The sequence below is a fragment of the Neopelma chrysocephalum genome, unplaced genomic scaffold (genome assembly GCF_003984885.1).
Source record: "Neopelma chrysocephalum unplaced genomic scaffold, ASM398488v2 Primary Assembly neopelma1_23, whole genome shotgun sequence".
NCBI classification, from domain to species: domain Eukaryota; kingdom Metazoa; phylum Chordata; class Aves; order Passeriformes; family Pipridae; genus Neopelma; species Neopelma chrysocephalum.
The window spans coordinates 36,481,357-36,506,374 of NW_020897691.1; the positions used below are offsets into that span (position 1 = coordinate 36,481,357).

Consider the following 25,018-nt stretch of genomic DNA (forward strand, 5'->3'; position numbering starts at 1 on the left):
TACTCCCAGCACATACACTGATACAGCTGAGTTGGAGGCAAAGAGTGGTGGGATTATAGTAAATTCCATGGAGGCAAGCACAACCAGCTTTCCAAGTATGTGAGCAAGGTACTGCAGCTCCACAGGCAAGTTGTTGTGGTCCTCTCAGCCCCCACCTCAGCTCCCACCAGTAGTTCAGGGATACCAAAGGGACACATCTCACACATCTCACCAGGGTGGCCTTGGAGAGAAAAGCTACCACATAGAAATCAATGCAGCTGTGTGATGACTCAGGGCAGCTGAGATTTCAGCAATCAAAATCCCCACAGAAGGATTTTGATAACCCCTGTGGACAAATACCTCCATTTATGCAGGGAAGTACATCAGCAGCCAGGCCTTCTGGTTATTTCCTTTCACTGACCACAATGATCTCAAGCTAATCTCATTTGAACTTTGGACAGCTTGCACTCATCTGGTCTTTGGCCATGCCTTGCTGCTGGGGAGAGTTTCAGCCCTAGCTTGTGCTGGAAGAAAAAGGGACCTAAAGCTGGACTGCTGGACTGTGCAAGCACATCAGCTATAACCCCTCATTAAATGAGTGCGATGTGGTGACTAAGAAGCATGACAGCACAGTGGCAATTGCCAGAGCCCTGTGGCAATACACTGAGCATATCCACTGGGGAGAACAGCACTTGATCAACACAGCCTGCAATCTCTCGGAAAGGAAGAAATAGGATATGTGTAAGATAAAACTGAACACATTTTCCAGGCCTTGCGCAACCCCTGTGCCTGTAAGGGAGTGTGTGCCCCTGCCAAGGACCCCATTCTTCCCTGGGCACATGCTCTGAGAGGGGCCCTGCATGCTGCAGGTGCATGCATACCCAAGAGTCTCACCTGCATGCTTTTCTCATGGCATTCCATGCTTCCAGTTTAAAGAAGAGACTGAAACCTGTAGGATCTGGTGATTTTACACGAAATACTGTCCCAGAGATTTAATAACATAAAGGGAAAAATAACTGATAACAGAAGCATTTACCATTTCTACCTATGGAGTCAATCTTTTAGCTCTTTAATATTTTAGTTTCCAGCATTCTTCAGCACGTATTGGTAACATGATACACCACACAATGTCCTAGCACTGTCTTCAGGCATTACATAAACCTATGTTTGGGACAGACTCTTATTCACTCTGAGACTCCTTTGCACTACTCTGGCAGCTGAAAGGGGCCACCTGAGTACATTATATGCACACCACCGTTTGAGACTTCTTTCTATTGCCAGAGTGATGTAAAGGCATCCCTATCTTGAGCAGAATCTGGTCCTTTGCTTAATGTATATAACAAATGAAGCTGCTGTTTGAACGCCAAAGGCAGAGAGAGAGGGTCAGTAACCAAGTGAACACCAAGCACTTCTTCCCTTGGCAGTCAGGATCCACGTTGTTAGAAAGTGGAAACATATCGGGATTCCTAACCACAAAAAAACCTCTCAGAAAATGACTGTTTCCCATCTTGACTAAGGAGACATTCATTTCAGTGGTATGTGCAGTCCATTTGGGACAGGCCACAGGTGGTCAATTGTTCTTCTGCCTGTCTAGAAGAAGTATGTTTATTTCCCGTAATAAAATGTATTAGTATAATACAGAATTTATAGCTCAATTAGGAAAGTGACATGTAAAGAGTTAGAGCTTCTTGCAGAGAATACAGTTAGAAACGAAGTTTTGCAACTGAGTGAAATACTACCCTCCTCCCCATCAGACACACAGAAACTACACAGTTGGAGAGGCAATTGACAGGTATTTTAATATTTAAGTAGCCTGTACAACTGAATATTGTATTGTATATTAAAGCTCTAGACTATAACTGTGTTCCTTTTTCTGTTTAAAACAATTTTAACTGATCATTCAGGCACTGAATAAAAAATTTTAAAAAAGCAAAAAAAAAAAGCAAAAAAAAGCACAGAATTTAATTTTGGTCCTGAGCATAAACAAAGCTGTGCATTGAGCAAAATTTGAGAACATTGTGCACATGCAGACTTTGATCACTTTGCAGGATCCACGCACACTGCTCTGCTTGCTTCAGTTACTATGCATTGCCTGGGCAATCAAATTGTTTTTAAATACCTATAAGTAAATCTTGGAACCTGTTTTCTTCTATTGTGTCAGATAATAATTCATAATAAATGAACTTCTCTGCAAATAGCAATGATGCTGTTGTTCACTATTTGAACTATAACACAACATTAAATAAGAAATATAATTTTTTCACTTTGAACATTTTAATCTCAAACTCAAATTGTATGCAAAGGCAATTAAACAACAGCATCCCTATTTCAAAGCTGGAGACCAGACATCTAAACATAAAGTCAGCAGATACCTAATTTCAAGCATATAAGCAGTCCCTCTGCTTGAATTGAATGGCTCTACCTGCAAACTTGAAGTTAGACACATGCAGGAATACGCAGTTCAACTGATGACTGTGGTGCTGAAAATGTAGGTGTTAAATGGAAGGTGTTTATCTAGTAAATGAACATCTAAGGGTAGTTTAACCAATCCTAAATAAACGCCTAATTATTTTGAGTAAACCACACCCTAGAAATGCCTGCCTTCCTCTGTTAACTGTGGGACCTACAGAGAGAGTTCAGACAAGATGCCAAATACTGAAATGCTACAGCTAGGCATGTGAGCTAAACTGTGTCCTAAACAAAAGGGGGCTGTGGAACTGGGAAGAAACATGGCACTGGTGAAAACCAGAGTGAGATGTGGGCATAGCTGAAGCTCAGAATGAAACACCTTACTGTGAATGCAACTAACAACAACATTGGATCACCTGAATTGCACAGGATTACCCTGTTATCCTGAGGGATATCAAGCACCTGGAGACATGCATGATTTTTTTAGAAAGGGAAGTCACCTCAGGCATGACGAAGATTTCACTGAAATTGTCAGTGCTAGATTGGTGAAAGGTGTACAGCATGGGAATATTTCAGATTACTCCGAGCAAAAAGCTGTGCTCAAGATACTTCCGTGCATTGATCTGCATGTACACTCATCCGAAAGACTCTAGTCTGCAAATAAAAGCAGGAATCAGAAAACTTCATGTAAGGAAACACACAATTCTTCGCAGGGTGAGAGACAACAGCACATAGAAATCATACTGTGCAATACAACATTCACAAAAATGTTGATACATATTGTCCCCCATTTGACTTATGGAGCCATCAAAAGCTCACTTCCATGGAGCATTTTTGGAGCCTTTAGTTGAGTAAATCACCAATTCAGAATCTGTCAGACTTCATTATGCAGATTAAGAGTCTCTCCTTGGTTTCATTTGTTATGCATTAATAAGGGAGCATTGGTGACTGTACCCTCTCATACAACCAAAGCCTTTCTGCCATTACATAGTAAATTTTGTTCTTTCTCGCATTCAAAATAAACCTCAACACAACAGCAACACGGCTTAGTTGCTATGCAAAGACTTAGAGCTGCTGCATAGGGATCAGTTCCAGAGTTTGGTTTGATTTGCACCAAGCCAGGCAAAGTACACCTGGATGTGATCTGATGAGATTTTCCTGCTTGCCTATTTCTCTTGTCTACAAGCGAAGCGTGTAGTCAGGACAGAATGACCCCAGGATCTCCACAACCCTGTACAATCCCCATGCACATTTACTGCCTTCAGCTCAATGCCTGGTACAGTTAAAATACTAAGTACCAACAGACAGATTTATTATGAATGCTAGCAGCAATCTTTTTTCTCTCTCATTGACTAGATCCGACTCAAAAAGTTAATGGTAATTGCTCTCATCTTCATTTAGCAATGAGAGAGAGAGAGAAATGGGAGCAATTTGCAGATCTGAGAACAGGTCATTACAGGTGTGTTATATTAGTGTATTCATGAGCCCCCTGGGACAGCCATGCTGTGATATCCAATAACTTTCTTAATGTGTAATTACACACCATTGGACTATAATTGATTAATTGAAAAGAGAATGTAGGCAGATGCTAGGCCAAGGCTGATGCTGCTTGTTAAATGAATATGTCCTTGCTTCTTTTTAGTAAGTTAAGTGAACTACTCAAAAGCAATTAACTGAGAACTGAAATTCATTAGATTTTAAGTAATTATTGGTGTTAACTTTTATAATAAAATGAAGGATTTATATTTTGGGGTTTCCTTCCCATCCCAAAAGCAATATAATACACATCACTGCTGAGATGTAAAAAAGTGTCTGCTACAGACAGTGAGCAGTGAGATATGTGCCCCTTGCGTTCAGATCTTCTTTCGTGTGCTTTCAGATAACTGTGTGGCACTAATCTGCCTTCTTGGGATGTCATTCCTGGAAGTCCTGAAGAGTTCTAGGGATTCCCAAAGATATGGAGTCACATGCTCAATATCTCAGAGCACCCCCAAACCTCCCTGCAGTCCAGTTGAATGGTGGCCAAGCTTTTCCCAACCCTCCTTCTCAAGGGCTGGGTCTTAACTCTGAGAAATAAAAAGAGCACAGGCTCCTGATTTTCAAAAGCCCACTCTATTACTGTTGTATGTTGTCTCTACAAGGGGTCAAAGCCTTCAAACCCTTTTCCTTTTCAACGGGGAAGACAACACTTGCAGCAAGATGAGGCATGAGCCAACTGCACTGTTACAGAAAGTCACGCCGGTTCACGTCAGCATCTTTTCAGACCTGACAAAACCCATTCTAATTAACACTTTGCATGACTGAGAGCCGGGGTCAAAGGTGCAAAAGAACCTGAGCACCAAGGGACCAAAGCCAGTTTTACGGCCTGACCCTATGCTGAAGGTAGGGTGGTGGTGAGATGCAGTGCAAAGGATGGCTCCTCCCAGGTGCCTCACGAGCCCTACTGAGTCATCTGCATCTCCTGCACAGAATCCAAGAAGAAAATATTTATAGCTTTGGGTGATGACTTTGGAAATTTTACTTCCAATTTATATGGAAGGAAATCTGACGAATTTTATTTCACCGCACTTCCCTTCCTTTGGAACAAGGCATATCTTTATTCTTTAACATTCTATAAAAACTGTCTGAATTTTATTTAAATTGGTTATGAATGCCAGTTTCATAAAGCAAAACCATGATTCACAACTGGTTTTCTTTCCAAGAGATACAAATCTCCCTTTTTTCTTTTTTTTTTGTCTTTTAGATTTATAGAGGTTTGGGTGGGGGGATGGCTTGGCTGACAATTTTTTCCAGGCTATTTAACTTTAAAATTTATTAAAATCATTATTAAGAAGTAGCCTGCTAAAAAATGCATTTTCATCTAACAGTTTCTTAACTTTTTACATGTTTAAATTTGCAATCAATAAAAAGATTGTGGCAGTTTTTTTAATATTGAAAAAAACCCCAAATTTTTCACTGAGAACATGTTTAATATGAAAATTATAACTTCAGTAAACACATCAAGTAAGGAAAGCAGAGAGTAGAAGTAGAGTAATACAACACAGCATTGCAGTGAGGAGAAATTAAGGTTGGAGAAATTATTCAGAGGTCACCAGTAATTGCAGATTTATTAATGAAAATTTTAATGCTTGTTCTGGGAAGGAAGATGACAGATTCAGAGCTGTAATGGGATTTTAATTATTTTCCTTTTTAACAAATGCATTCTGCTTCTCTTTCAAAATAATAATGGTGATGTTAAAAATTGAAAACCATGCCTCCTTCTTAGGAAAGGCAGGCTTGTGCTCACAAAGTGTCAAGTGCCACATCCTAAAATAATGCTCCTGTGTTGGTATGAAGGAAAATGCTAAATTAGAGGCACTAGGGCAAAGTTGCTTGCTATTTGTAGCTGGATGCAGTGGGATACAGGGATATGACTCACTCTTGGCTTCAGGGTGCCAAACACCCACCGTCTGTAGCCATGGTCTTTCCCAAATTTGTTCCATTCCCATTGTCCATCTTCCCATGCTACCTTCCCCTCTCACTGTCACACCTTTTATTCCATCTCTTTAGGTCCCTGAATCATCTTCCTTAATTCGGTTCATTGGACTGAAAAGGTGGGGATTATGTAGAGCTACTGGTGGGACCAGCCTGCTTGTGCAGGAAGCTGCATCCCAGGCCATGGGGGAGCTTTGTTCCTTTTATTCCCCTCCTTCCCTTCCCTATTCCTGCTCCCCATGCTCCTGTGCATTTTATACCTTATACTTAATGCATCCCTGGGAACTGGCAGAGACTTACCCTCCTAGCTGCTCTCAAGGGTGAATGGCAGCCCCTGCCCACCTCTGCGAGAGGCATGGGGAATCTCTCATTCTCCTTAATGCTATAGGTCATGGTCACTTGCTAATCCCCAGCATAAAAGGAGTGAGGTTTGGCTCTTATTTCCAGTAGAGCTGCTATCTCAGACTTGCTATGACAAGGTTTTGTTTTCTATTAGTGTTCCTACAACCGGTCTCTGATTGCAGCCTTCAGCTTAGATATTATTAATAAAGATCATGTTCTCTACCTTTAAATTAGCTGTTAGCTTGCCTATTGCAAGTTTTGATCAGAGAGGACGAAGATGACTCAAAGCAGTCATTTGTCTTTTTTTGTCTACAGAACACAGGGTGTCAGTCAGAGCCCACCTAAAGTTAACAGGAGAGATCCTATTGATTTGACTGGGCTTGATTTCACTGGATCAGAGGTTATGGAGTCCTACACATGGTGTAAGTCAAGAAAAAAAACTTATACTTTAGCAGTATGGTGGTCCAGGATGGAGGAAAGAGAAAGGAAGGCCTGAAAGACCAAGGAAATCTCTCAAGACCCCCAAGATTTTCTCCTGGTCCCAGGAACAGAACCCAAACCTCCCAGGCCCAGTCCATGCTGCTGTAAAGTGAGCAACGGCCTTCACTTCCATTATGGGATAGAAAAACTTATCATTGAAAAGCAGGGCAAGAAGGACACAGCCTGGGTGCCAGGCAAGACAGTGGCTCCATTTGTTCTAAACTAGTAAACAGATCTGTGCAGACAGGCATAGAGACTACCACTTCCTGTGGAGAGCATATCATGGGGCAGCTGGCAGGCTGCAGCTCTGTGGTCCTGTGCTATCCCACAGAGAGGCTGATCAGGGCACAGATGCCAAGGAAGACAGTGCCTCATGGGTGCCTACCTGTGCCGGCAGGCAGGAGGCAGAGAGGGTCAGCTGGAGACAGGAGTAAGGGCTTCCCTCTCCCCACAGGACTGCAAATCTGCTTGTGGGCTGAGCACTTCATTTCTTCAGTGCATTCACTGAAGCCCATGGACTTCAACAGTCTTTTAGGAACGTGCATAAGATGAACGCCACGTAGCCCTTCGTTCAGCCTGGCAGCAATTAAGAACAAAAAACCCCTATAGAATAATTTTGCCTGGTTTGTTGCCCTTACTTGAAAAGAAACAGAATGCAAGTTTTTTAGTGGGGTTTTGGGGATGTTCTTTTTAAAATATTCTGCTATAGCTCATGGACAATTTAGTTTTTGAAAATGAAACGTTACAGGCGATTAGTCTACCATATGACCTAAGCGTCACTGTTATTTCAGTCACAAGAAAGGTTGAATTTCATGCGGCCAAGATTACTGAGGTTTTAAGAACATCAGTATCAATTCACTGCTACAATTGCTTTTCTCCATATTTTTGTTCCAGGGCCATAACCGCCATTCTGACAGCTCTCTGTGCCTAGTCCAAAGATCCTGAAGCCAACGGCGGCCTCTCCGATGGCTGTTATGGGTTTTGCACAGTCATCTGCTTGAATCACTGCACATGCCACAGTGCAACTGACTGTTGCAGCAAACTGAGCAAGGAACTGATGAAATCCATCAGAAAAACATCAAAAAATACCACCAGCAGTGAGATGCATCAAAGATTGAATGATGCTGAAACTGCATTAAGCAGGCTGTGGAAGTTTTAAACTCTCATCAGGCTTGGTAGCTCTATGATCTGGAACTCTGCAAGGTGTCATTGGTCTCTTCCCCCTCTACCCTCCTGCCTCTCTGTGGTGACAAAATTGCCTCCTGACTACAAGATTAGTACCTAAAAGGCTAGATGTGACCCTACATCCCTCAGAGTTGTTGGGCAACACTTTCTCTCCAGCTTTCTGGCCAAAAGCTCTGTGCATCCCCAGGCCGGGGCCAGGATGAAGGAAGTGCTCTCCTTCTCCCTCTGCCACTTTGCAGCTAACAGGGTGAAGGAAGAGCCAGGGAGAGCAGAAGCGGGAGTGCATTTGCTTTCACTCTCCACTCTGCTAGGAATAAGGAGACAGCATGGGAAACAAAAAGGGTGGAAAGGCAAGAGAGGGGATGAGCAAAGCTCTCTCTCCCTAATTTAGTCCTCCTTTGAAGGCACTGTGATTATAAATGGACTGAGAGGTATTTTCTTTTATTGCTGAAGCACTAACAGGGAGGGGGTTTGACCCTGGGGCACAGGAAGCAGGTCACTTACCTTACAAAAAAGAATTGAAGCCTCATTTTCTGAAACCAAAACTCTCATGGCCTTCAAAGGATACCGGTATGCCTATTTACACTTAAATTGACTACAACTGCAAAATCTATTGGCTTCATCTCATGAAAAATATTCTCAGTGCTTTTTAATATCAGTGTAGCAGGTATGAAATCTTTCCCACATTCCAGTACCATAGTTCTGAAGTTAACCTGCCTGCATCCTTGCTGCCCGTCTGGATGCCCCACATGTGCGATTTTTTCTGACCATGTCTCTAGTGCTGGAACAGCAGAGCAGAGCAACACAACTTCAAGAAAAGCATTAGCTGTAGCTCTGGCTCATCTCAGCTTCGCCATAGCCTCCCCAGAGGCCTTTTGCTCATAGGAGAACATTTTGCATTTCATGTTTCAGTTGTAGAGGTGTTTTCAGAGCTTTCTCTGCCTCTTTTTGTCAATGATTAAAGATAACTGGCTGTAGGTGAGTTTGCATTAAATCCAATAGCAAGCTTGTTTTATTTTGTGTCTTTTACATAATAGCTTCCAAGCACCAGGACTAACTTATAATTCATTATTCAATGTATACTTTCAGAGCAGAACTACTAGGAGCAGACTTTTTTATTTCAAAGACAAAAAGATCATGATTTGATTGCAGGAAAACCGTGGATTACCACTGGGTGTGAGACTGGAAAAGAAATTTTTTTCAGGGTGTTTATGTTTTGTTATTTGTTTGCTTTACATATAATCCCATAGCGGTGGGTGGTACTCACATCACCTCCATAAGCAAATGATCTGGAAAGCAACCTGGTGTTTAATTTCCTTAACCCATCAAACCCTCCTTACCTCATACAGCAGCATGCCAATCTGAAACCTTGACTTGATATTCTGAGTAAATGGGGAGAGGAAGGACAAACAGTAGGTTTTTCTTTCCCACTTTTGTTAAAAGGCAACCAAGCATGACTCTTCCTACCCTGACTAACCTGGGTAGATGCCAAATGGATTTTTCCTTTCTCTAGGCAATGGCTCAGGAATTTCATCCGGCTAGAGCTGAGGCTGTGGCCTTCTCTCTGGCCTTTTCACTCCAGCCTCCCCTTTCTCCACAGTTAATCCCATCTTTCTCCCCACATCCACAATTAGCTGGACTGTACTGCTCCTTGACAATCAGCTTAGAGGGGGGACTAACTTCTGCCTTTTCCTTCTGGAAACAAAGAGATGTGCCTGAAAGAAAAGCTTCCAGCCACTCATAGAATAAGAAACTCAAATCCTGAGGCAGCATCTATGGGAGAAGAATGGATGGCTGGCCAAGACAGCATGCTGACCTGGCTCCTTAAAAATAGATTTCTTTTATGTAGTTCCCAATATTTATCATGGATAGCTAAACTTAAGAAAACATGATCCTCAAAAATACTGAAAAGTACAAAAGGAAAATTTGATGTGCTCATTGATTGGAGCCTCTTAACCACTCTGGTTTTTGTGCCCTACAACAAATGCAAGGGCAAAACATATCTGGATTTAGCACGGGAAATGAATACCCTATCCTAATCCTATAACTGCACAATGGCTTTCTATACCAACCAAAATACTTAATTATCACCGCTTTTCTTACAGAGCAGAACTACGGTAAGTACTTCAGGGGTTTCTTCTGCCTAAATTATACCTTTCTTCCTCTTTTTTTCTATCAAACTTGTTCTCTTTTGAAAAAGAAAAAACCCCAAACAAATAGAATAGCTGAGTTGTACCTCACCACCCAAATTATCTCCTCTTCTGAGGAGTAAGAAATGAAGAAAGCATACAATTTGTAATACTCTATGTTGCATTTGTAATACTCTAGGTTACTTTTTTAATAATCAGTGTTACTATGCTTTAAAATCTCTCCAAGTATTGAGGAGCTAAAGTTTGCTCTGTGTGCCTGTGACCTGGGATATTAAGATTCAGTCAGCGTTGCCCGACTCTTGCGGGAGAGCCCTGGCATGCAGACCAGGCAGCAGCAACTCAGCCCTTGGATCCTGCCTAGCAGCACTCTCCCAGCACGAGCATTTCCCAAACGGAAGAGCCTGCACTTGCTGAAACAAACCTCACTGGAAAATGGTAGCTGAACCCTAAAGGAAAGAAAGCACTTCTGAGCCAAAGCCTCCAATTTCACCTGACATGCTATTACACTTCTTACTCTCAACTGCACTCAGAAAACTCCAAGGATTTCCTGATTCTCAAAAGCACAAACAAGTTTCATTTTCTCTTTCATATAAAAAATCTCAGTTTTTCACTTAGGCACCATCTGCCCTGTGCTGTTAGATTCTGGGTAAGTTTTCACCATTGGGAAAATATTTTTTTAGAGGGTCAGGTGTCCCCACTCCTTTCTTTCATGCGTTTTTTTTTTCTCCTCTCCCTAGGAATACTGATTAGTCTTTAAGAGAAAGATGGTGTGTAAATGGCCAGTTCTGGTGAAATTTGCTTTACACTTGAGCACATTTTAATATAGCATTGCTTCCCAAAAAGTAAAAATATAGAAGGAATACCACTACCTCTCTGTGAAACGCACAGCAACTTCAATGAATAACATTAGTTCCCCCACCACCCCAACTTATGCTCAACATCATATTTTCACTGCAAGTTCCTAAAATACATCTTTAAGGATAGTAGAGCTACATATTCATTATTTGTCTACTATTTCTTTTTCACACATAAACTGAGTACAGATTACACCCCTGCCAATTTTGTTTCCAATAGCACAGGAAAAATAAAACTATAACAAATTGCTTTTATTACTTCCTTAAACAAGAATTGAAACTTGTCCAAAAAAGCACGTGAAAGATTAACTTTGATGACTTGAGATTTTGCCAGGTACAGGGGGGATATAATATAACAAAAACTTAAATATGTATTAATAGAGGAATAAGCAACTGGACGTTAAAAGAATGCTTGATTTTAATAGCATAAAGTGGGTTAATTGGTTCATTGATTGCTTACACTAAAAACAAAGCAGATTTTCAATGGAAATAATACATTACTTATTTTATATCAAGTTGTCTCCCAGCTCTAGGTTCGTCAGGCCTGATTTGACCAGCGTCACAGTAATTAAGCATGGCCTTGAAGAAACAGTTTCATTTATTTGGCACAAGAATTATGAGTACACCAGGGAATGACTTTCTGTGTTTGTCTAGTTTTCTCCCCTTAGGATGTAACACTGCTTCTTCTGAAATCACCAGGAACTTTGCAAAGGGTTTAAGAGGAATCAAGATCAGATCTTATGGGTCACATGTTTTTGGCTGGGTACTGGGGACAAACTGACCCTTCTGAGTGACACCTGTGGCTCTAAAAAGCATTGTCTTCACCTAACCAGGGGTTGGCTCAGCACAGGAGACACTTGTGGGGTAGGAGAGCCTGTGGGCCCACTAACGCAGGTGTGGCCAAGATGCTTTGCACTTTGGCCAGTGCTGCGAGCGAGGATTGGCCACCATCCCTCGAGCTGCTGCCCCAGGTGTGGCCTTCTCTGATCAGCTGACTGAACCTGGGGGCCAACTTCAGCACCAGGTTAGGTCAGTTTAACAGGTCAACTTTCAATGGCTGTTGCACCTGGGACACCAGGATTAGCATTTGTCCCTGCATCCTCTACGGGGAAGGCAGGTACAGGCTTTAATGCAGATAAAACACAGCATGTTCTTCCACTGCCATCCGCCTCTTTTGTAGTCACAATGAGCAAAAAAAAAAAAGTGCTGTTGCTGTTTCAAAGTCTAACCTCGTGTCCTGACTCTCCACAAATACTTCAATTTAGCCAAATGATAGATTTTACTTAAGTACAAACCAGAAGAAAGGTGAATGCAAGGGAGAGATCTATCTACTTATCTAAAACTCCTTTTTCGAAAGCCACGCATGAATCTCTTTTAAATGTATTACAATTCATTCTCTGTTTACTTTAGGCAAACAGAAAAACTCATCATGGAGCACTCATTTTCACAAGCTAATCAAGAACATTAGGTCCCAAAAGATTCATTTAACAGAAATATAATAGGCATTCCTGCTTGCTTTTAATCTTGCCTAGCTGCAAATGCTAAAATGAACAGCAAATTAACCCTGCCTTGGAACAGAGATTCTTTCACAGCTGATATCATCTCTCTTATGGCTTGTAAATACTCCAGGCTCCCTGTATGTAAGCTCTCCTAGCTTTCACTCTTTCCCCACAGCAGAGAAGAGGAGTGGACAGGAATAGAGAGGAGAGGAATGGAGAGGAGAGGATGCCCTGGATGGCATGCAGCTATGAAGGGGTGGAATAGGTGAGCGCTAAAGGGAGGACTGCCTGCCAGCAGAACAAAATGCAGCACTGCCACCCAAAAACAAGACAAAGCTAAAAGGTGGATGGGAGAGAGAGTTTTGGAGCAGTTCAGGGGGGAGGAGGGGCTTTTCGTGCATCATCAGCCACTCCCTGCATGGCTCTCCCTGATTTACCAGTGCAAGACAAGGTAGTATGACAAGGCCATTCACGTGCTGACATCAAATATATGAGATTTTTCAAGCAATTTGAGATTTTAAACTGTTCATGGATAGCAGAACTAGCATTAGAATGCTAAACAGGAAAAAAATACCTATCATATTTCATAATGTATGTCATAATAAACAAAAGCCTTTAAAAAAAACGGTTTTCACTGTGCTAAAGTAACAATCTAGACTTGTTGTAAGTATGTTATTCTTACAAGTAGTTCGCAGTTATTCTTGAAGGCAAGTCTTGGAGTTTCCTTAGCATAGTGCTGCTGGGGAAAATTTTCAGCATGTCCATCTTCATCTCTAGCCTGAAGGGAAATATAATGGCCTATTTAGGGACTTACAAATAATGGAAGGAAAAAAATAGCTAAAAGCATAACAGCTCAGATCATTAAAACAGACGGGAATCCCAAAATACAACATTATTAAAAAGTTTCTTTAAATACTCAGTATACCTTTTAGATATGAGAACTTGGGATGCTGTTTTCTTACATAGCTTAGATTGAACATGCAAATTCATTGTGGTGTAATAATTAAAACAACAAAAGACAAACCCAAAATGAAATATTTGAGCTGGAAACTGTAATTCAGGGTTTCAATTTACTCCATTGCATTTCTCAGGATTACATTACATATGTACTCGTTTAAACTTTTTGACATGTTTAAGCGATCCTTAAATAATGTACTTGTATTTTTAGTTTAACAGCAAGGCCAAAAAAAAAAAGGTTTTCATACTCATAATTTACATGTAACACTATTATAAATAAATTGATTCCCCCTCCATGTTTAAGTGAAGCTTTGAAAGGAGCAATCATTTAGAGACAACAATGATCTTTCAGTCCCATGCGATCAAAATATTTAATGACAAAGATGCATTAAAAGTTACTGGTTATTTGGAACTACGTTGTTATTAAGAAAGTTGAAGTTTAAACAGAGACATTACCAGAGCCCATTAGCAATCCTGCTTGCATATAGTATTTTTCCCTTCTCATCTAGAGCGTTTTCTGCTTTTGAGTTAAAGCAAAAGGGAGAAGCAGGTGAAAGGAGGAGTGTCAGCAATACACTCATTACACTGTTCATTTGAGTGACACTTGCACTCCGTTCCGCTCCATCTCATCTGATTTCTGACTGTTCGCTCTCTCCCTCTCACAGCCTCCCTAAATTCACAGCTGAGCTGTCTCCCTCACATATGGCTTGCATATAATTATGCACATTCTATTTTACACTGCATTAAAATGATGAGCTCCTGGATCCCTGCCAACCTATTTAAATCAGCCTATGCCCAAAGGAGCTGGGGAGAGGAGGAGGGCAAAGGCAGCGTGACCAGATCAGGGGCAAGGGGAGCAGGCAGAGGAAACGGGGGTGAGGAGCAGGTAGTACTGCTCCCCCTCCCTCCTGCTATCCCATATGTGTGTCCCCAGGGTGGGGCAGGACAGGGTGTCCAGGGATGCCCAGGTGCAATCCAGGCATACCTTGGTGGTTGTGGCAGCGCCGGCATATTTTTCACCCCTCACCCAGCGTGAACTGCCTGTCGTCGTGTGTCACACACCCGGCGCCCAGGCTTTTCAGTGTTGGCATTTATGAAAGATATTTACACCTTGTAGGCTCTGTGACTTGTTTGTCTTCAAACAGGCTTCTGCCTCTCCCCGAGGAAATGGGATGGGAAAGGGGAGACATGGGCTAACAGCACTGTTGATTTTTAGGAAAACATGAAGGGTCTGCACCTCAATGAAAGCCCCTTGACTCCAGCAGGCTTTGACTCAGGCCTCTGCTTGTCAGCCATGGGGCATAAACACAGTTTGCCCAACAGAAAATACCATTTTTGACAGTGCAAAATTTGTCAAAAAGTGTATTTTGAGAAGCACCTACAATTGACGATTATTACAAGAAGCAGGAAGTGGGAGACTTTATCGGTTTATTCTGTATGTTTCCTAGCAGCTTATAGTTATTTTCTCTCACTGCCCTCCATAGTTGCAGGTTGGAAAATATTTAAAATTTTTCTTTAAAACCACAAGAAAGAGGCAGAGGATTCCTGAGCACCTGAAATCACTTTTATATTGACAAAGGTTTAAATGTGTTCTTCTAATTATTAGTTTGAAACTGAAACCTCTCTTACACAATAAATCTACCTCCATGCTGTGTGGAATAAAAAGTCCAAATTTGACTGTGTTTTATAAAAAAAACCCAAAATCTCATTTTGAAAACAAACTTTGTCCTTTCCTTTCCTCGAAGAAGGAATATGGGTAACTCGCTAAAGCTCTTCCAGGTCATCTAGAAGACAACTGGGGGATGAATGCCTTAAAAACACCTTGCTCAAATAGAAACAGACCTGTCAGCTCGGGATCACGGATGTCAATGGGATGCTCAGTGATGGACAGCTAGGGAGATATCGGTGGGGCACAGGTGTTGTGTAGGGCTCCAAATGCTGTTGGTGCTCCCAGATCCCTGAAATTCTACCTTGGTACCATGCTAGACATTGTGCATGTGATGGCTGGCACACTGTACCCTGCCAGTGACCCTCTGGAGCACTATCTTGGTGCCCGCACACACCTTGTAAAATGAAATGGATATCAGGGTGTTTGTAGTGCATGTGCCAAAATACAGAGACAAACCCCACAGACTTTGACACGCTTACCAAAATTGCCAGTCACACAAAGGTTGTTCACCCCTGGCTGTTATTCAGCATGCCCCTGTTCCTACTGATCCAAACCTTACTTTATTTATTTTGGATGTCACTAAAATTCCCTCATCTCAAAACCTGTTTAGCTACATACTGCTATAATTTACTCAGGCAGCAGAAATACATCTAATATATCTAGCTAGTTTCCACTGTAAAAAACATCTATTCTGATCAGCCAGGGAAAATTCTTCAGTTGCTTTAGAGTAATTCATTACTACCATCTTCCAGTTGCAAAATTTGCATAAGAAAGCACTTCTACAATGTTCAGCACTGTTCTAAGCATATTAAAAAACTGGCTTGGAGTTTATTTCGCAATGGTAATATTGTGATATGCCTGTGCCTACACTGACCCACTCTCAATCATGACTGCCTCAGTTCCCCAGGATCTCGAGCTCATTCACAGCAGGCTGGCATTTACAGCTTTGCCATCAGGCTTGGCTGCCATGGGATGCTATTGTTTAAAAGCCAAATCTGTGATCACTCTGATTTTTTAAAATGCTTTAAAACTGATAAAATCATTATAGAAATGCTTTTATCAAAAAATGTATGTCCAAACTGCTAGATGTGATTGATTGCATATATGTAATACATAGTACAACTGCTCTCACAGCACATTTTGTTCCAGGACAAAAAAGGTTTCAGTTCATATTCTGAGGCCTGGAGCCATGGTTAGTGCTGCTAGTTTTATCAGTGCAAAACTGCTGCAACTTCACTGTGGCAGTGCCCCTCCCGGGATTTACTGAATCTCCTAATTCAATACCCTCTACTGACAGGCAGCCGCCTTCCTGTCAGGTGCATGGGATCTGAGAGGGAAACCTGCCCATTGCCAGCTCCTGGGACACCAGGCTGGACACTTACAAAAGCAGCGGCACACACACCACCTCAGCTACTACAGCCAGAACAGAGCACACTGCCCAAGAAGCAGTGTGGGCAAGGAAGATCTAGTGAGGAAACTGCAGCTGACTTGGTGGAGCTGGTTTGGCTGTAAAGTCAGCCTGATGATGGGTTGCAAGGGAAATCATGGCCTTTAATTGCAGGTTAGATATCAGGAAACCCTTCTTAATGACAGGTATAGCAAAGCACCAGAGCAGATTGCCGAAGGAGACTGTCAAAGTCCCATCACTGGAGTTTTTTAAGAGCAGATTAGGCAAGCATCTGCCAAGAATGACATGCACTGAGTAGCTCCTGATGTGGGGAAGCTGGACAGATGAGAACATCTCCTTTCCTAGGTCCATTTCAAAGCTTTCCACCACTGAGCTTTGAAAGAAAATGGCAGGAGGTTAAGGGAAAAAAAAATAAAAAAAGAAAAGAACAGAAAACAGGATCTGAAAGGACCTCTGAAAATAGGACAGCATTTGATGTTCAGATATACATGGACTCCTGGTGGCCTAGTGGTTAGCGTGCAGGACTTTCACTGCTGCGACCACGGGTTCGAGTCCCCGGTCTCCTGGCCTGATGGAGGTCGTTAGCCCTGTGAGGCCATCCATCTATGAGAAGGACACTCTAAACAAACCTACGTCCTGAGGACCTCACTGCCATTTCATTGTCCAAGCTTGCTTGGCCCCGGCAGATGAACCTTAGGATTAAAGGGTGGGCTCAGTTCAGCGCAGGCTGTGTCTCACCTAAAAAATCCATTGCGCAGGCTGGAAAGGTAAAAGACCTTTCCCCAAATCTTCGTTCGCGAAGATGGGCCATTATTATCATACATGGACCCATTAATAAGTGCATGATGACAGCTATCTTTGGCTACAGAAACTGTGCTATTTGTTGGTTAGCCAGCCAGCCTACATTTGTGAAGGATGCCAATAGTTTGGAAACAAACTATATATTCAGTCAAGATTCCTTTTCTTAACACAACGGAGGAAGAACAATCTACAGCACAATTTCCTTCTCTCCGAAGTGCGTGGATATTTGTTTCTCCTTATTCTCAGAGAAAAATTATCTTGATCCAGGCAGAGAAATTCTGAGCTTCAGTATAAGTCCTTTTATGCAGGTTTAGCCTTGGGAGAGGAAATCTGTGCTTACATTTTAATATTAAGGGCAGGATCTTATGATAGGATAAATCACAAGGCAGGTTGAACCAAATAATTTATTAAGATGGAACTTGTTAATGCAAAGCTTCCACTAAAATGGGACAATGCATGTGCAATGAAATCCTACTGCTTAGTCCACAAAACTTTAATGCCACTTAACCAAAAACACCTAACATCTATTTTCTAAGAGCTACAGTCACTTGAGTAATGCAGAGTGACAGAATATTAGCCTGCTTACTCAGGATAAAATTGCCACCTACTTTCCATAAATGTCCTTTAAAACAGATGAAACATGAGACCATTACCCCCAGACACGCTAAAGGCAGACATTAGTTGAATGTCTCTGGTAGGACAAAAAATAAGCTGCAAGGAGTTGAATAGCATTGCTATAGAAGTGCAGATAACTGCATCAAGGCTCCTGTCCCACAGCGATGAACAGAGGAAGTTCACATCACCCTTAACACTATTGTCTCCGGAGGCTGGCTGCAGATGGGAACTGGAAGCTGTGTTTCCGTTTCCACCATGAAGGTTATCTCTCCCTTCACCGAAACTCGAAGGAAATCCTCGGGGAGACCCTAATCCTTGAAATTTTAGTTCCTGTGCATTTCTGTTGTCGTAGATAATCAATTATCATGCTCTCTACATTCACTATACCAGCAACAGTAAAAATAATACTAAACTTCCACCTGCGGGTATTCTTCCCAGAAATATGAACATACTTGCTGTGGGCTGGGTGGTGGGGGAGCCCAGCATCGGAGTTCTGCATGGTGGTTCTGTGCTGGGAGTGGAGCAGGGTCAGGGAAGATGGTCCAGAGAGGACCAGAGAGGTTCAGCAACCATGCAGTTATAGGAGTGAATGGACTCTCAGCTCAGGGAAAGTCTTCCCTCAGGGAAAGCTCCCACTAACGTTTGATGACAGATTTGCTCTTCACAAGAATTTCAGGATTTTCTTGAATCACAAAGTGATGCAATAAGTCATATTTATTAGCTTGTTGCCTCTCTAGCTGCATTCTATTCACTAATCTCTACAGTTGTAATATTTTGCCGCTCCAAGCCTCTAAAGTCTTCTCAAGGTTTTTGAAAAAGTCCCAGGTATTTTGAAACATGTCAAAACAATGTTTCATAAAATCTCCCAAGAATCAGATTAGTGAAAAGAAAGGACCTAAAATCACACTGGTTGTTTATCACATCTTTATAACTTACATTCCAAGAAAGTTGAAGTTATCCCTTTTGCCTGACCTCTTGTGACTAGCCCAGGTTATAGGTGAACACCCTACCCAACATTTTCCAGCCTGGGGTCTCTTTACTGGCAGTGGCTCTCTGCACACTTGGTGGTGGTCTATGGAGAGCTTGCAAGTCATGTGCTACTAACTCCCCTTGTTTCCAGCTGCTAAAATGCATTTAAAGACAGCTAAAAATACATTAAATACTTTCCTAATGTTATTTTTCCATGTAAGCAACTGCTGTAGTCACCACAGGAATGTTATTTGATCACCAAGGGGAGGGGAAGTGGTCCACAAGACAATCTGTCTACTGGAGATCTACAAAGTTAAAAAGAAATTGGGAATATGCCCTCTTATAACTTCTTTATTAAGTATGCAAAGGAAAACCAGAAGGGCTTTGGCTGACTTGCAACCTCCTCTACTCTCGCCAAACATGCCATCCCAACGCTCACACAAACACATGTACCAACACACACGTGCAGATCTCCACCCACTATTTAAGTTAGGGACTGAGATCTTATTTATGATGGAAGCAGTCATCAGTGGATAGAAACCAGCAGAACAACATCACCGTGACAAGCCAAACCTTGGGACTGCATGTGCAGCTGTCCCCAGGTCCTGAGAAGAGGGTGTACCTCTGGCGACAGGTTTGTGAGATTTTGTTGCCTGTGATCTTTCCATAGACTTCCTTGAAATCTCTCCTTGGCACTTAGCTGCTCCTGGCTCCTACATGTTACAGTACAGACTCCACAACTGTGGAGTCGCTTTCACAGAGTGAAGTTACACGGTCCCCAAGAAGGAGCAAAGATGTCCCTGAAAAGGTGCAGTTCCTAAGCAGAGCCTGAGGTTCAATTCCCCGCAGGCATCCTCAAGAAGACAAGGATCGCTATCATTGTCATATCTCTTGCTCACAGCTGCTCATGTCTTATTGTGAACTGCCCATTACAGAAAGTGATGAATCTAGTTCCAAACTCCAACCTTTGTTCAAATTTTAGTTGCTATTTCAAAAGCTAATACAAAATCTGAACACTAAACCACTAACAGTAAACTGGATTAAAAAAATTATCAAGTCCACATGTTTAAGAGAAGGTTTGGTGAGGAAATGACTTCAGGAGCCAGCGATCCAGCTACTGTGATTAAGCCCAGAGAAAATACATGATTCTGAATATACTGCAAACTTCTCCATTGTGCTAATGGAAGAAACACCTACTGACTTCAAAAATAAAGTCACCAGGTCAAAACTCCTGTTCTAACTAAACCCAACACACACCACCTTGCTGTCTCTTTCTGAACACATGTAAAATCTCCTGGCAAACAGGCAGTTTTGCTGAGAAAAGCCAACCCAGAATAAATGCATTACAACAAAGAAGGTGCCAATCTGTGGAATGATAGGGCAATGTTTCTGAAATTATACTTGTCAAAGCAACTGAGGACTGTCACATTCATTTTCTTGCATAACTGAAGCACACTAAAAAATCCAAACAAATGTGCCTGCAAATCTGAAAAACAGTTATCTAAGGATTTTTATTCTTTTTTTAATGTCTATTTTCCACAGGCTATGGCACTGACTGGTCCACCTTTATGAACTAATTTTTCACTCAGAATTTCATGGTATAAAATTATCCACAGTTTATTTTAAAATGCAAACTGCAAATTCTTATTATAATGTAAGGAATATTAGAGGTGAATCAAAAGAAAATACTAATAACAGTACTATTTTAGTGCCTGCTAAAGTAATAACTTCCATCCTATTGCATTTAAAACTTAGACCAAAAAAAAAAGGATTCAGCTTTCTGGATTCTATAAATCTTTTTCTACCTTTCCCCCAGTTTTGTTTCATATATTTTATAGAACCCTGCTGGACTTCTCATTCTTCCAGGCAAAAATCAGGATTTTTTTTTTTTATACTATTTGCAATGCTGTACATTTATAGCCCTTTCTACCACGGTCATAAAATACCTAGAGAAAAACTAGTGATCACCTTCAGTTTCCCCATACATCCAGAAAGAGCAACTGAAGCAAAAATAGCAGTGTCTACTGCCCTGGATCACTCCTCTGATTTTTACAGGAAGAGGAGTAAAAGGATTGAGATGTTAAAGGACTCAGGCTCACGAGCAAGCGAAGGTGGTACAGCCTCGAACCAGTTGCTCAAGCAGGGAACTGCCTAATGCTCTCAAGTGAAAACTCTGCATTCAATCTCATATTCCCATTGCATTCCAGACCTACAGGCCTTTTCCTTCTTCTATCAGCTAATATCCAGCCAGTTTCTGCAGCTTTCCTGCCTTCCACAGGACTGTGCTACCTTTTCCCTGACAGTTCATGGCATAGTAATATATAAGAAGTCTTCAGGTGGCTGCCTTAAAAGCTAATTTTTCAAATTGCACAAACCTTTAACCATTTCATAAATTTTTAACAGCCAGTTCAGAATTGTCAAAAAATAAATATGATAACAAACACATAACATTGAGACAATTTGAAATAAACTTTGTTTATTGCCCCCTCGAGTGGTTTTTCAACCAGACACAGCTATGTGGGACCTTCATAAAAATGAACCTTTTCTAGTAATCGCCCTCCTGATTCATGACAGGCCTAATCTAGAGACACTTATGGACTGTGTCTGACAGTTATTGCAACATAGTCAAAACACAGCCTAAAATACGGCTAGGAAAGAAATTAAAATATACTATAGACTTCCTGATAGCTTCCATTTTTGTAATGGGTAGCTCACACCAGTGTAGTTGATAAGCTTTTCCTCTTTCTTCACATTCCCTGATTATTATAATTTATGAGATAAAAGCATTTTCCAAAGTATTCTGTGTGTTTCACTGTCAGGTAGTTCAATTATCCCTTTTCACTGCTGCCGTTTCTATAAGGGTTCCCCAGCCCAGATGAAAGACTTGGGCATGGGGCAAGCAAACATTTCCAATGAGCCTACCAGAGAAGCACTGAGACACAAAAACAAAACACAACACCAAGGAGGAGGAAAAAAAACCAGAGAAAAAACAAAAGAAAACAGAAAAAAACCCCTCAAATATTGGTCAGGGTTAGCTAAGGCTCACAGACCAAACAAATCACTGTCCTTAGTGAATTTGTTTCAATGCATCCGCTTATTTCAAGCTTTGGTATTGTTAATACCAGAGCAACAATGCAGATTTTCTCTCATTGCAGTGTCACATATAGGATTAATCATCTTGACTTGGAGCATATTTTTTTAAAGCAATTGCAGGCTGGTTTAATGAACTCCTCTCCCACTGGCTTTTATAGACTAGTCATGATCAACATACCATTAAGATCCCTTCACCCCATCCCTCCCCTCTCAGACAGCTTGCCTTTTTTGCTTCACAACAGTCAATATCCAATTAAGAGCCAACAGATTTGATCGATACAGAAGGTAACAATGAGACTTAAACAGCTGGTAAATTCTACATCTACCGTTTTTCTTCAGTTCCCATCTCTGAGGCATATAAACAGTTCTGCACCTTGAACAAATGCAGGTAAAGCTTTCCCTCAAATGGGCTGTGTCTGACACTACTGAGCAGCAATTAATGCTTGTCTGGGGTCAGCGCAAGACAGGGAGAATCCTATTTTCTGTATTTTCTGTGGCCTTTTAAAGGGTGAAAATAGAAATCTCTTCCTGCTCTGGTTACAAGTGACATGAAAATGAAGGGGCTGTAATATTATTAAAGCAATAATATATGAGCTGGGCCAAGGGATGACTGGTCTGGAGAGGGGGGTAAAACTCAATAAGAATGGAGTGTAGGCAAGAGAACAGGGAAGGAGAGGGTGAAAAGAAAGGAGGGGAAGCTTTAATACAGATGACACATCCTACAACCTTAATATCATCTCCCAGTCTTTCTGCCAATGATGAATGGCTGCAATAAAAGGTTGGATAGTGGCAGATATAAGCAGGAAAAAAGTAAAACCTGGCTGGTGGTGAGAAGCATTCGTTACAATTCCCAACAGCCCAGCTGGAGGTCAGGGACCGAGGTCACAATACTGCCATTGCCTTTTTGTCTAACACCAGGTGCAGTACTTCTCCCTCGTCTCCCGCCACCTTTTTTGATGAAAAGTTTTACTTTCAAACACATTTCACAGAGTAACAGGCTGATATAGTCCAAGTGAGGTAGCCCTCCTTTTCCAGGATTTCCACGACTTCTTCTTTAAATAAGAAGTCATGACCATGGGGGATGCCACGCTCTCACTGACAAATGGGACCTAATCCAAACACCTCTGAGCTTGCTCCCAACATTGCCAGAAAGTTATTCCTAAATCACAGTGGCATGCCTGTGTTCTCCACTGCCCACTGCAACCCTTTGTCATTTGGAGGGATTCCAGTAACATATATCATGTCTAAAACCAGGAAACTGTCTGTTCAAACTCATAAGAAAGTTCAGAGCACACAGATCTTTTCAGGCAATTGGAGGCAACTGACTGTAATTTTTCTTCCCAACTTGCCTTGGGATTTGAGAAGTCCCATTCTGAGTTTTCTCCCTTCTGTCACAATAAAATAAAACATGCTGAAAAACACCTCTGTCTTCCCAGTTCCTTTCACTACCATCTTCCATGGGGAGCAGTTGTGGATAGATCCTTGGCCAAGTTTCTGAGTCTACAGGAATCCACTTCTAACCATTCCCAGCAGTTTACTTCAGTCCTCAGGGTTTATCAGGCTGCACCTTTGTTTTCAACTCTGTGCATTGTTATTACAGAAAAAAAACAAAACCAATACTACTCTAACTCTTAAACATAGACTTAAAAAATGGGAATGCTTCCACTCGAAAAAGGAGCAGGCAGAAACACATTCACCATCTTTCTGTCTTCTGCATTCACTCAAACGGCCTCTTTGTCACCTCTGTCCCTGACCCACTGGGCCCCTTACCACACAGCAGAAGCCTGCATGTTTTGCCACCTCTTCTGTAATCCTGATTTTGATGGTTGGACTTGATGATCAACTTTGATGGTTGAGCTTGATGATCTTAAAGGTCTTTTCCAATCTTAATGATCTTATGATTCTCTTTTCTACTTTTCAGTCTTAGCTCCTGTCTTGAAAAGCATCCTTTAAGGCTTCACCAGACTCCTGCAAGCTTCCAGAGAGCACTGTTGTCTCCTCATGTGCATGCATGCGTATTTACATGCCGCCCCTACCATTTCAGGGAGGCACTGTCAACTTTTTAAAACTTCCATGTGTTTATTCCAGACTCTTACGAGTTTGCCCTTTATATAGCTTCTGCTTACCCATATATACTGCATATACTTAGCCAATAACCTTGCTTACAGCTCTGGCCTTCTTTAATGTTTCCTCACAGTTCAATGGTCTACTCAGTGTCACCTCAAATGTGTCATCCATTGTGTTGCTGAGCCTGATGAAGCCCAGCTGATGGCCTGTACAGTAGGTCTGCTGCCATAGGTTTGTCTCATTTTCCTCAAAGATGGAGCTATTGCTTCCACAGGGAAGAAAAAAGATGCAGCTATGACATTCCTCTGCAAAGCTGGTACCAAGGCTGGGAGCTGTCGAAATCACACCTCTGCACAATGAGTGACCCTGGGTCCTCTGTTCAAGGGTTGGGCTTGAAGCAGCCTGGTGGGCTTTGCAGTATTCAAAGAGCAAAGTACTCCTCATGCTTCTCCACTCTCAGGCTGTAAATCAAGTGCTCGTCTCTTCTGTCGCCAGCACAGGGACTTACCTATCTCAGTTTAGGGCAGAGTTGAAAGGATGTCCCTGTCCAAGCAAAGTCTGGAGAAACCTGTAGAAATGTGGTCTTTGTTCTTTCATCCACCGTGCAAAGCTCCAGAAATTCCCCATTGTTTGACCAAGATGTAGAGGTCTTTGTCTTGGTCACAGTGTACATTGCAGCAGGAGGCAGCAAGGCTTGGAGGAAACCGGTGCTCTTATTACTACCACTACATGGAAGTACAAATGCATCAAGCAAAGAACCAGCTCTAAATAAACACTTTAAGCACATTCTTCCTCTATTAAATATTGCTGCTCTCTGAAAAACTTCACATAATTTTCTACTCCGTACCTGATTCCATCAAAATTCAAGACCCAGTTCTCTTGCCTGCAACCAGGCCACTTTGCATTGGGCATCAGCTCTGTAAAGCAACGGTTTTGACCTCTGTTGTTCTTAGTGCACTTTTTCCATCTGTGCCTAAAGATACTCTAAAGTGAAGAAAGCACCTGCTTGCCCTTCACACAATCACGAATGAAGTTAAGCTTAGACAAAGACCAGAGCCAGCAAGATA

General features: G+C 41.8%; 1 protein-coding gene across 3 annotated transcripts in view; it reads right to left on the minus strand.

Annotated features, from left to right (window-relative positions):
* SOBP (sine oculis binding protein homolog) overlaps positions 1-25,018 on the minus strand; it is a 115,665-nt gene that overhangs the window by 37,981 nt on the left and 52,666 nt on the right. For 2 of the 3 annotated variants that reach the window (XM_027693841.1, XM_027693850.1), the window contains one exon: positions 13,055-13,150. The exons of the other annotated variant lie outside the window; for it this stretch is intronic. In XM_027693841.1, coding sequence (XP_027549642.1) covers positions 13,055-13,150 — 96 coding nt within the window. The remainder of the gene's footprint in view (positions 1-13,054; positions 13,151-25,018) is intronic. 3 annotated transcript variants of the gene reach the window in all.